Source organism: Oculina patagonica, chromosome 2, assembly GCF_052425735.1.
Source record: "Oculina patagonica isolate OP01 chromosome 2, crgOcupat, whole genome shotgun sequence".
NCBI lineage: Eukaryota > Metazoa > Cnidaria > Anthozoa > Scleractinia > Oculinidae > Oculina > Oculina patagonica.
In genome coordinates this window covers 23,705,135-23,717,634 of record NC_135759.1, presented here as the reverse complement: position 1 = coordinate 23,717,634, position 12,500 = coordinate 23,705,135, and the positions used below count along the sequence as shown (strand labels likewise).

At 37.7% G+C, this 12,500-nt stretch overlaps 1 protein-coding gene across 1 annotated transcript in view; it reads left to right on the top strand.

Moving 5' to 3' along the window:
* LOC144642228 (uncharacterized) overlaps positions 1–12,500 on the top strand; it is a 28,067-nt gene that overhangs the window by 5,306 nt on the left and 10,261 nt on the right. The window contains exons 5-15 of the mRNA XM_078501210.1: positions 396–717; positions 882–1,052; positions 1,495–1,725; positions 3,799–4,274; positions 4,868–5,004; positions 6,341–6,476; positions 6,849–7,165; positions 7,809–8,065; positions 8,485–8,748; positions 9,869–10,067; positions 10,618–10,798. Coding sequence (XP_078357336.1) covers positions 396–717; positions 882–1,052; positions 1,495–1,725; positions 3,799–4,274; positions 4,868–5,004; positions 6,341–6,476; positions 6,849–7,165; positions 7,809–8,065; positions 8,485–8,748; positions 9,869–10,067; positions 10,618–10,798 — 2,691 coding nt within the window. The remainder of the gene's footprint in view (positions 1–395; positions 718–881; positions 1,053–1,494; positions 1,726–3,798; positions 4,275–4,867; positions 5,005–6,340; positions 6,477–6,848; positions 7,166–7,808; positions 8,066–8,484; positions 8,749–9,868; positions 10,068–10,617; positions 10,799–12,500) is intronic.

Sequence of the window (12,500 nt, the reverse complement as noted above, 5' to 3'; positions counted from 1 at the left end):
TTCTTTACAAAAAAGGGATTTTGAATCGGTCGACTTGATTTGCTAAATTTAAATCTCCATTGTTAAAGATCTATCCAATAAACGCATGTGTTCCCAGAGCCACTTGTTCTTCGTGCCCCTTGAGCAGCTGGCAAAGAGGGACAAGCGGCTCTGGAGATGATAATGAAGTCGTACGCTCAAAAACATTACATGAGTCAGACACAATCAAAGTGCTTTATGATAAAAAGACACATCTTAATTTACTGAACTTAATAACTTGTTTCTACCTTGTCCAAAGTAGCATTTACTTCAAACAAACACCACACATTATAAATAATTATGAGTATAAATATGTAACAATTTAACATTCTAAACCGTGTGCTTAAAACCATCTACGTTATAATCGTCTTTTTAAGGAGCTTCATGGTAAAGGCATGGACAACACTCTCACCTTTGTCTGTATGAGCCACGATGACGCTGGTGGGCAAATAACTTTTGATAAAAACAGCGACAACATTGACATCGAGTGGAAAGACGTTGGACGTGGCCCCAACTTTGACCGTGTGAACGAAGCTCTCGAGAAAGTCACAAAAGGACTGGGAGGGAGTTTTGTTAAGAACCCCATGTGGACAGAAGCGTTGGGCAAAAGTATCGTCACTGTTCATCCATTGGGCGGGTGTCCAATGGGTGAATCTGGACAGACAGCTGTTGTAAATCATGCGGGACAAGTATTTGAAGGTTGGTTACAATTACAATAAGTTACTAGTCTTTCAAATTTTAAAAACTGTCTGTGAATGACTTTTTCTAGTTTGAACAATCCATAAGCAAAGCTATGAAACTAAGACCTCGGTACGGACCCAACCAAATTCATTAATTTTTTATCCATTGTAATATCACAAAAGGAGACTCAGACGAACCCCTAGATGGTTTGTACGTGGTAGACGGAGCAATTCTTCCTAGAGCAGTCGGCATCAACCCAACAATGACAATAGCTTGCCTGGCCGAACGCTGCATGAGGCTCATGGCCGAGAGAGAGGGATGGACAATAGACTATGACACATTCATTCCTTTAGGTAAGAAAGAAGAAGAAATAAATCAAGAAATTAAATAAATAAGATATTTCTTTCACAAATACTTGCTTTTCTCAGCTTATTAAGTTCTTGCTAACAACATTTTATCACCGTCGAGTAAGTGCTATTTCAGGCTTGCAAGACTCAAAACTCTTTTAACATTGTAACTGCAAACTATTTCCAATGTGTTTCGTTTCACATTACACTTTTATCAGACACTCACCAAGCACTGCTGAAGAATATTCATTTCCAAGCCGCCTTAGCTACGATAACAATGTTATCGACACTAATTATTTATGTACTCTAATTAGTCTAATAAAATAGAATTAATACTTCTTGCACTGTTGGGTGTTACCCTTATAAAAAATTGTGTTGATGCCATTAAAGTTGATTAAACTGTTTGATAAATATTTAAATTATCTTAAGTTGCTAATTTTTTTTCTAGACCACAGAACATTTAAAAAACAGAAACCAGGTATTCGTTTCACAGAAAAGATGGTCGGGAATTTTGAGCCCACAAGAGATAAGTACAGCAGCTCACCATGTGAGTTTACACTCACCATAGAGAGTGATGACGTTGAACGTATGATTGATTGGGATCCAGCTCACTCGGCCAAAATTTCTGGCACGGTTACTTGTCCGAGTTTGTCAGAAGGGGCAATGACTATTTCACAAGGTAAGTAAATGCATTTATCCATCAGTTGCGGCTGTATAACATTCACGGATTTAAGCCATATTTTGACCTCAGAAAATGACCACCAAATTGAATGAAATATAAAACTAACTACTTAAAACAGTGAAGGAACATTTTTTAATAAACGGCATGCAGTGCATGCAGAGGCGATGACGTTTCCCAAAGGGGTCTTAACTAATTTTCAGGAAAATTAACGTATACTAAATAAAAGTAGCTGGCAACTTCAGTGTTGAATGATTGTTCAACAAAAAGTTGCGTTATCTTGTAGTGTGACATTCGATATACGATAATATTCAATACTTCTCGCAAGCGATACGCAAGGTCAAACGTTTCCATTGTATTAGTAAATGTAGAGATGTGATCATGTCTGTCCACTGAATTCAATAAAACTCGCAAATACATTATTTGTCTCTTTCGTTTATACTTTGTATCAGTCCTTTCTAACTTTCCAGGAGTATTTTGCTTCGTGTTTTTTGCAGTGATTTCTTGTTAACTCATTCGGTTTTATTGAGTCGCAATGATCGGTCGATCGCAACAGAAAGTAGTACAAATTCCGCCCACTGCCCTTGGCATAAGGCTTGACTGACGTCATCGCCTAAAAAAAAGCGGAAAACACCGAGACCAAATGTCAAATTAGGTGCAGATGAAAAAAATATGAAGATTATTAAAACAGATTGCGATATGGGTTGCGGTAAGGCTGAACAGTTTTCAAAGTTAATCTCGTTTAGTTTTAGCTATAAAAACCCTAAGAGCCATACTTGCTTGTAATGAAGCTATGGTTCTTTTATTTAGATCGATATAAAGAAGTAATTACTTGGCTGTTATAAAAGTCAAGTTTCATACATGTAACAAGCATTTTGCAAAACTTAATTCGTGTTTCAGTCCCTTAAACTAAATGGTAGTATTTTGGGTTTATTCTACTTCATTATACAGTCGAACTTCTACCAACAAACGCCTCTCGTAAGCGGATGCTTCATTATGATTACAGCCACATACAAGACCATACAAACACTCTATTTTTAGCCTCCCGTCGAAACATTCAGTCAAAAGTTTCGTCCCGTGTCTCCTGACGAAGAGGTTCGGCTTTACAAAAAATAAAATGCAGGCATAAAGGAATACGCAAATAATATTTTGAGATGTTTGTTTAAAAAGTCGGTGAATTATATTACTCAGCTTATACGATCTTAAAAGAATAAACTAAAATAATAAATTAAAAGAAAAATACCTCGAAGTCTTTGCTTGTAACTCGGATATTTACTGATGAAATTTGCGCAATGTAAATTTTGAGTGTCCTGTAATAATAATAATAATAATGATAATAATAATAATGATAATAATAATAATAATGATAATTTTTTTTTTTTTTAAATAAACACTTTATTAACCAATTTCTAAAAAAAAACTCAAAAACTTTTATAAAAGTAATAATATTAAAAATAATAATTAATGAATAGGGGGGCCTCGAAATCGGACGACCGCAGCGGGCCATACTACGATCAATCACTACAATGAGGACCGGTGAAGTCTTATGAAAGCACTCACACAACACGCGTACTCAACACAGGCATGACCGCCCCTATACACTCCATACATACGCGTCACTTCCTATTACACTGTCCAACAAGCATGACGCGTAACTCCCTCACGGCGCGACTACGTCGAGAATATGATAAAACTATTATTATTATTATAGTTATTATTATTATTTATGAAATAATTTTTTATTCGTCAATCTCTAAATTACAATCAATCTCTAAAAACAAAATATAATATTTATATACATTCTGATTAAAAAACTTATTCACATATTACATATTATTATTATTATTATTATTATTATTATTATTATTATTATTATTATTATCATTAACATTATTTTAATTATTATTATTTTATTACAAGACACTTAGAAGAAAAATTCGAGTTGAACCAATGCAATCGAAAGTCAAGTCCACGACCTTTTGCACGTTCATGCAGGCAGATGTTTCTTCCAAGTACGTATCTTATGCCAGGAGTGAGGAATCTCTTTAATAATATTATATTTCCATTCAACAGGGCAGTTTAAACTGTTCAGTAAAAGTGCCGAACATGTCGAGACGAAAGAAATGGTCTACAAAATGATTCTCACGGGTCACAAAGGACAACAATTTGCCTTCAAGGGCGTCAAGCTGATTCATAAAGATCATGTTGGAGAGATTGGATTGAGCGACACAACGACTTTGTTTGTTACGATCTATTCAGGCACAACCTTCTGGGGAATTCCTGTGGGAAGAGCGAAGTTATTCATTTCGCTGCCAAACTTTGCAAAGCAACTGGCAACGCTGGAAGTGACAAACACGGAAAGCAGATTGAAAAAATTGAAATGGATTTCACGATTTGGCTCGTTTTTTGCGAGAACCATCTGGGAATCATACGGCCCTGTGACGTCAAAAGAGTACTTGCTAAGTCCTAGTGCTCCTATCAGGAAGAAGAGACCCCTGCAGTTGAACGGGGCCACCCCTGAGGTGTACAAATGCGTCACAGAAGACAAGGTACGCTCTTTATGAAACGATATGAACCTGTGCATAGGAGCTCTGGGTTTAAATAAAAATATTAGGAAGTAATTCTAACAGTTCGTCATGTAGGGACAGAACACCAACAGTATAGCACAGAATCACTTTGTAGCGAATATTTTTTTCAGGTTTATCTTTCAGATAAAAAGTAGATTTATAGTACGTAAGTGAGCACAATATAAGCTCTTTTGACATTTGCAGGCCATTTAATTATGACTACTGTTCTTGTTCGGCGCAATTAGATCAAAGTCTCGGATATGTCGCTGAATTCTGGGTAATGTCCAATTAGTAGTAGCTGTTTCTTCCCTCTTTTGGTGCAAAATCTCATTAATGAATAGTTTAAAATATAAAAAAATATATACTTTAGTAAAGTATATACTTTTTTAGATTTAAAATTTTTAGAATTCAAAATCTTATTCCTGAAGCTGAAAGTGGCGGGCGCGGAAATGTCATAAAAAGGTGCCTTGGAAAAAGTGAAGTAAATTATTATTAGTTTTATGAACTGTAAACTAAATGCTTGGGCTTCACAGGCATCAGTTAAAGTTCCCAGACTGATCTGATTTGTTTTACAGGTTGAGTTAAAACTGACTCGATACAAAGGAGGAACCAAAGGGCCCGTCATCTTGTTTCATGGTCTTGCAATGAGCAGGGGTACTTATAATCTGGACACTATTGAGCCCAACTTGACAGAGTACCTAGTGCAACACAGGTAAGATAATTCCGATTTTTATCGACTGAAGTAAACAATCTTTGGATGAGGTTTTTCGTGATATTCGGAATAATCGGGGAAAGAAAAGTGTTATTAGCCGCCCAGAATGGACTCCCATATGAAAGGGGCGCGGATGCTCGTCGTCTGGCTTAGGGGTGTATGGTGACTGACGTTTCGACAACCTGAGCGGATGTCAACTTCAGAGTCAGGTGAAAAGTTGTTGTCAGTCGATGATGTTATAAGTCTGTTCCGTTGAAGGTGATTGGTCAATTTAGCCGTGATGTTATTGGCTGTAAGACTCGTGTAAAGTTTGTCAACAGTAATTGGTCACGTCACTTTCGATCCGTTTATTATAGTTAGTCAAATTAAGTCGCTCTGTTCCGTCTATTGTTAGTAAAATTAAGTCGTTCTGTTTGCGTTCCGTTTGTCGGTTCTGTTTATGTCGTCTGTTGAGAGGCGTCTGTTCTAAGATTGTGAACCAGCTTTCCAGAGTCAGTCGATCAAAATAGTTAGTACTGTAGGTTAAGCATTCAGCAGAGTCCCAGTCGATTTTGTGGTTAGTAAGTCGATGAGGACTGGTAGCGAAGCCGAACATGGCGGACGTGTGCGAACAGTACTCCACATAAAATCGTTCTTAAAGACCCGAATACGGCCGCATTGCTTTTATAAGAGAATTAATAATGTCGAAGTACCAAGATTCAACAAGACCTTCAAAGCGCACCCGTGAAGGTAGTTCCCAAACAGAAGAAGAAGAAGTATTTGTGAACGACAATCATAGCTGCCAAACATGCATGGCGACAAATGCTCGCCTACAGTACCCGAAATCGACGGGAAGCTTAGCAAGCTCCTACCGCTCATCCCAGAGCTGGAAGACTTTGGAAAACAAATCAAGACTTTCGAGGATGAAAATGCTAGCATAAAAGAGAGTCTTGAAAGCTCCCAAAGCGAAATGAACGAGATGAAAGTCTTACAAGGCAAAGTCACTAAACAACAAGAAGCCATCGAAGCGTCCCTTCAGCGCACCGAACGTGATCTCGCAGAATTACAGCGTCGACATATAAAACTTGAATGTCATGGCTCTTCACCTGTTAATACTAACTAAATATAAAAAAAATTACAATTTGATATAAAAGACAAAAAGAAAAATTCCTAAAGTTAAAAACTTACAATTAATATAAAAAGACAAAAATTCCTATAGCTAACATAAAAAGAATTACAATTTGATATTAAAGACAACAAGAAAAATTCCTAAAGCTAAAAAAATTGCAATTAATATAAAAAGACAAAAAAAAAATAAAAAAACCAAGAGCGTTTATGATTTAATAACAATTTTTAGGTATGACGTATGGTTGGCTGATTGGCGAGCGTCATGTGATCTGCCCTGGGCAATTTATAGTGACTACACATTGGACGACTGTGCTAAATATGACTGCCCTGCGCTGATCGACAAAGTGCTGGAAATAACAAAACAGGTAAGCAAGAACACTTGATGATCAGTTTATCAGCACGCTGGTAAGGTGTATCCATAACTGTTTACTTATTAACACTACCTACACTACCCTACTCTGCACTACCCTGCACTATGTTCAAAACTAGGTCATGTGCTTGCGCAGTACAGGAGATGTGGGTGCTTAGATGATAGTTATTTTTTAGATAAAATTAATTATTGAATAGCAAAAAAATTAATGTCGCTGATCGTCCTTTATAATGGGCTAACACTATTAAATTATTTGGAACATGCTCAATCTTTATAGGATTTCGTAATATAAAAAACATGTCAATATCGACTTCTAAACCAAAGTCGATGAAGTACATTGTTTGACTGGTAACATTCTTCCTTTCAGAAATCTCTTCAAGTGGTAGCACATTGCATTGGGTCTATAATAAACTATGGAGCACTTCTTACTGGCAGAACGACGGGAAAAATCAGAAACATGATCTCCTTCAACGTGGCGGCACATACAATGGCCAGTCAGCTCAATGAATTCAAGTTAGGAATTTACATTCCTGGAATGCTTGAGATGCTCGGAGTTTCTGGAATTGATGAATCCGCGAAAAATACAGCGCAAGTAATGGACAACTTGTTTAATACTTTCGCAAAGCATGTCGGTGAAAGTGTCATTCCATATAAGGAAAGATGCCAGAGCCCTACTTGTCACAGGTAAACTGCCCCCCGTTAATTTGAGTTAATTAAACTCTGAGGGAAACTCCCTGAAAGATTGGGTCCGGTGCACTTATTGTAACACTTTCTTACTCTCAAAAACCAAACCCTTTGGCACCGAACGTACCTATATAGCTTATATAAGAAAGTGTCCCCGGGGGTAAACCTGTTTATTTCTAAGGATGACCGACATCTTATTTCTTTTTCAATATGATGGTCTTTTAAACAGCGTTGGGCATAACCAACTTTATTAGTAAAGTATATACGACTTCAAACAGATCTTTCCATGATTCATGCTATAGAAACCGTATTTAGGAAAAAGCCATTGATTAGAATTTTACCAAACAGCGTATTGAACTTATCGTTGACCCATCTTCTACTCAAGTCAAGGAAACACTTATCTTAGTTCTAAATCATGCATGCAGCTCTTGGCTACAAGCAGTTTATATTTTCTTTTAGTCCTTATATAGAGAAACGAAACAAAGTGATAGGCCAAAGACATGCTGTTGAATTTTTCGGCTCATCAACTTTTTACTCCCGCTTCTGTTCAGCCATTCTTACTATATAAGGACTATGGGAAAGAGGGACAGGTCGTAATGCTGTATCTCTCATAACTGAGTTGTTTTTATTATTTCTTCAATAGAATAATCTTCATTAATGGCCCTCTTTTTCAACACGCTAACTTGAATTCCTTGACTCATGAAGCTCTCCACGAGATCTTTGGTTACTTTAGCACTAAATGTGCGATGCATATGCGCAATTCATTCAAGGCGAAGAAATTCGTGTCTTATTCTGGTGAAGACATTTATTTACCTGATGTGGACAAGAAAGAACGCCTGAAATCTCCAGATTACTTGGAAAAGATCGGACGGCTGGACATCCCAATCACCTTCCTTGTAGGTGAGCCCGTATTACTTTGCACGCCCTTTTTTAGTTGCCTCAGACTCTTCTTTAGTTACCCAAAGCGAGCGCTTGTTTCCTGTCTTGGAAGGAGCTTAAGCGCAGATATTTACGAGGCACAGACATTAATGAAATCCTCCTCTCAGTCTGCAACCTTTTGACGTCATGACTAGGCGGGCAGTAACGCCAAATCACACACACCCCCTCAAAAAATTTGCCGTTTGTTTCGGTTTATAAGATAAGAAAAGAGCAAAAATGGAAAATTAGACGTCCGTTGCTTTCCATGATTCACAATCAAAGATTTACCAAAAAAGGTCATGTCCTCTTTATATAGGTCAAAGAGAAAACACGAAGAGCCTCGTATACGTGCAAGGACGGTTGCTTATATTTGATATGCTTTATTCCTTCCTGTGTTCCAGGTGAGAACAACACAGTCTTTGTGCCGGAGAGCACTCGCACCACATACGAACTGGTGAAAGAGGCGCATCCAAACCAAGAATACGACTTGATCCAGATTCCCGATTATAGCCATATGGATTTGATCCTGGGCAAAAATGCTGTGTATGATGTTTACCCACATGCTCTCAGGGCCTTAGACAGACATGCATATGACAACCTGCATCTGAGCGAGGCCAAGCTAGCCCGTATCTCCCAGGAGGCTATGGCAATGCGGTCTATATCAGGTAAAGTTAGGATTTTTGTATACGCTGACAGCCAAATTGGTTTCGGCCTACGGCCTCGTCCAATTTTGGCTGCCCTCGGAATTTTTTTCATCTAACTATTTGCAAATTGGACAAGCATGTAGTCCTGTTTCATATTAATTATATAGCTAGTAGTAAGTCAATCCAGCGTAAATAATAAACTTATGTCCAGAACGGGAAAACCCTTCGGTAATAGTAGGCATAACACAGCATATGCAACTCGCTCAAAGCACTGTCTTCACAAATAAAACTTAACAAAACACTTAAATTTGTTTAACCTGAGTTTGCAAAGCTTATGCTACAAAGTGAATGAAATGCTGCATCGATCGACGAAATTAAAAGTCGTAAACAAAATGTCGGAACGGGCTTTACAACTTCTTGAATATGACATTCTCCTTTACACTATCACGTTTGTATTAGTGGCCGTCTTTTTTTCGGATTTCAGCAAAAAACGTCAAAGATTTGCATTAATACTAGCTCATGGCGAGGAATATATTCCAGCTTTCTTGCTTCGTTTCGCTGCAATTACGTCAGTCAGCCAGTTTTTGTACACTTGGAGTTGTTTTGGTCTTGGTTCTCGTTTTTAACTATAGCTAGCTCCTCTTCTGACAACGTGGACAATTTCTAGTTTTCGTTTCTATTGTCGAAAAGCTCAAAAGGAATGGAAAAAACGTGCAAATCTGCCTAATAAAATTCCGCCATTGTCGACTAACCACGCGACAAGTTTACAGGGCTGCTTTGCGCTAATTGACTGTCACACGTTGTTTTTTTTCTTGGATTTGTTTAACTGAGACAAAACTGTCCAATTTTCTTAAATTGGACAGTTCAATTGTGCATCTTAGTTGAAAGTCCTAATTGAAACTATCCAAATTTAATATCAAATTGGACAGTTCTCAGAAATTAAGGAAAAATAGTTGTGCTGACAATATAGGATTTACTGACAGCTATATAATTAGAAGCTAAAATACTAACACATCAGTGGATCAATGTTACAAGTGCATGCTCAAGATAACACAGAGTATTTTTAACTACATTAAAGGAGTGCATATGCAATAAACTGAGAAACGACTGTTTCAATGCTCTGATTGCATTCCTGTGGTAGATTGTATGAATGCCTCTGTCCCATGCACTGCGCAAGAGCTAGGATTAACACACGGAGATTTTGAAGATGATAGCGAGTCGCAGCACACGGTCATTCAGGAAGTCCTGGAGGAAGTCAGTGCTGCTCCGCCAAGAGAATGCTTTCTGACGTGGAAGTCTAAAGCAAAAAGCAAAAAGAACACTTTCGCGAAAGAACCAAGGTAAGCCATCAACAAAACACAAAGAACCCTTACAGTCAGTTCTTGTGGTTAGAGTAAGATGATAGTAGCGTTGGCCGTACAAATTTTCTTTTTTCCAAACATAGTTAACGAGTATAAGTACATGGCTAGACCTTGATATGGTACGTTATACTAGGTTTCCAATTAATTTCATTTGTCCAAGGTACAATATGCCATTTAGTATTTAGCGCTTCCATCTCTAAATAAATAATTGACTTACTTACTTACTTACTTACTTACTTACTTACTTACTTACTTACTTACTTACTTACTTACTTACTTACTTACTTACTTACTTACTTACTTACTTACTTACTTACTTACTTACTAACTTGCTTGCTTGCTTGCTTACGTGCTTGCGTGCTTGCGGGCTTGCTTGCTTGCTTGCTTGCTTGCTTGCGTGCGTGAGTGCTTGCTTGCTTGCTTGTTTGATTGCATGCTTGCTTGCTTGCTTCCTTCCTTCCTTCCACTCACTTCACTTCCTTCACTTCCACTCACTCACTCACTCACTCACTCACTCACTTACTTACAGTTACCAACCACCGGCTGGCACAGACGCAGAGCAAGTTGTTGTTCGTGAGATGCCACGCCCGAATGATCCCGTGAAAAACCTGATCATCTGCATGAGTGACCTTCACCTTGACTCGCAGTGGAGTGAAGGAATTCAGGAACGACTGGTTGGATTTATGGAACAACTTAAAAACATGGCAAAGGTGACATCATATCTTTATAGAGTTACCAAAATTAACCCAAAGTTTAAGTTTCATGCTACATGTATTTAATATCTCCTTTGTGATTATTACGTGACGCGTGTACACATGTATGCATATATTAATTAATATCAATATGTAAATCAATATGTAAATATCAGCTAACTATCGTTAGCTGATATTTAGTACATCTTAGTAAGAATTTAAAGTGAGGGAAGAAATAAAACTAGGAGTTCGAAAAGAACTCGTAGAAAAGAAATTTACAAACATAGGTATAGGTGCTGTAACGCTGTCATGCAAACATTTGTTATTGAATTTCGGAAAAACTGAAAGCTGTAAACAATGACTGAACGTCGTACACCAAGGTAATGATGATGATGATGATGATGATGATGACGATGATGATGATGACGATGATGATGATGACGATGATGATGATGATGATGATGATGATGATGATGATGATGATGATCATGATGATCATAATCATTAACGCTGTTGTCAAATTGACTCTTTTTTTGTTTCAAGGATACTCTCAATACGCTGATATTACTTGGTGATGTCTTTGAAATGTGGCTGGATCCTTACACTGTTTCTCCACAATCAAATCACGAACGAAAGGCCAAATGGAAGCAAAATGAAGTTTGCTCTCTATTCATCAGCTCTGTTCAACAGATGGCTAAAAATGATGATGTCAAAGTTTTCTACATCCGTGGAAATCATGACCACGAAATGGACGCCGGGACAGTTCGAGATCTGTTTGGCCCTAACGTAGAGTTCATACCAGGAACTCTCATCTACGTCATCAATAGCGATGATGGAAAACAGTATCGGGTGCGGTTTGCGCATGGCCATGACTGGGATGTCTTTAACACGTACTCCGTGACAGAACCCAGTGACGAGCTATGCGGCAAGCCTATTGGTTATTACGTTGCACGTTCAGCTGCCACGTCTGACTCATCAATGAGTGAAGTGCAACAGGTGGGATACAGTTCCATTTAACGCGGCGTGTTCAGATGTGAGATGTAATATATCAAACACGAGCGACAGTGTTTTATCGGACTATCCAAACACCGAGAAGAGAATTGAAAATATGACGTGCAGCGGAGTATTTATGACGAAAATTCAAGGTGTTTGGATAGCTGATGAAACACTGTCTCGAGTGTTTGATTTATCATCTCAATAGAAACAAAAACTACGAAGTAAACGGAGAAATAAATCCTTAATATCTGTGCTAATTAAGACCTGGTATCCAAACCTCCTTCACGGTTATGATTTTCTTTGTTTTAACTTGATGAATTATTAATGAGTTTGAGAACACTCTTTCTCAAATTCATTAATAATTAATCAAGATAAAACAAAAGAAATCAGAACCGTGACAGTGGTTTGGATACCAGGTGGTAATTAGCATAGATATTTAGGATTTTATTTCTCCGTTTATTCTCAAGTATAAATTTCGATTTGGAAGAGAGACACTTGAGAGAGCGTATGATCACATTTCGAAACACCTTAATTGTTGTCCAAAGCAATCCGCTGTACATCGTATGTGATGAAACACTGTCTTTCGCGTTTAATATACTCCGTCCTTTGAAATGAGAATGTAAATAGTCATTAGAAGAACTTTTTGGCTCCCGTACATGTACGCGTGGATCACAGAGATATATAAAAGCTACAATGCCCTTATTTTGGATTGAAACTAAAATAC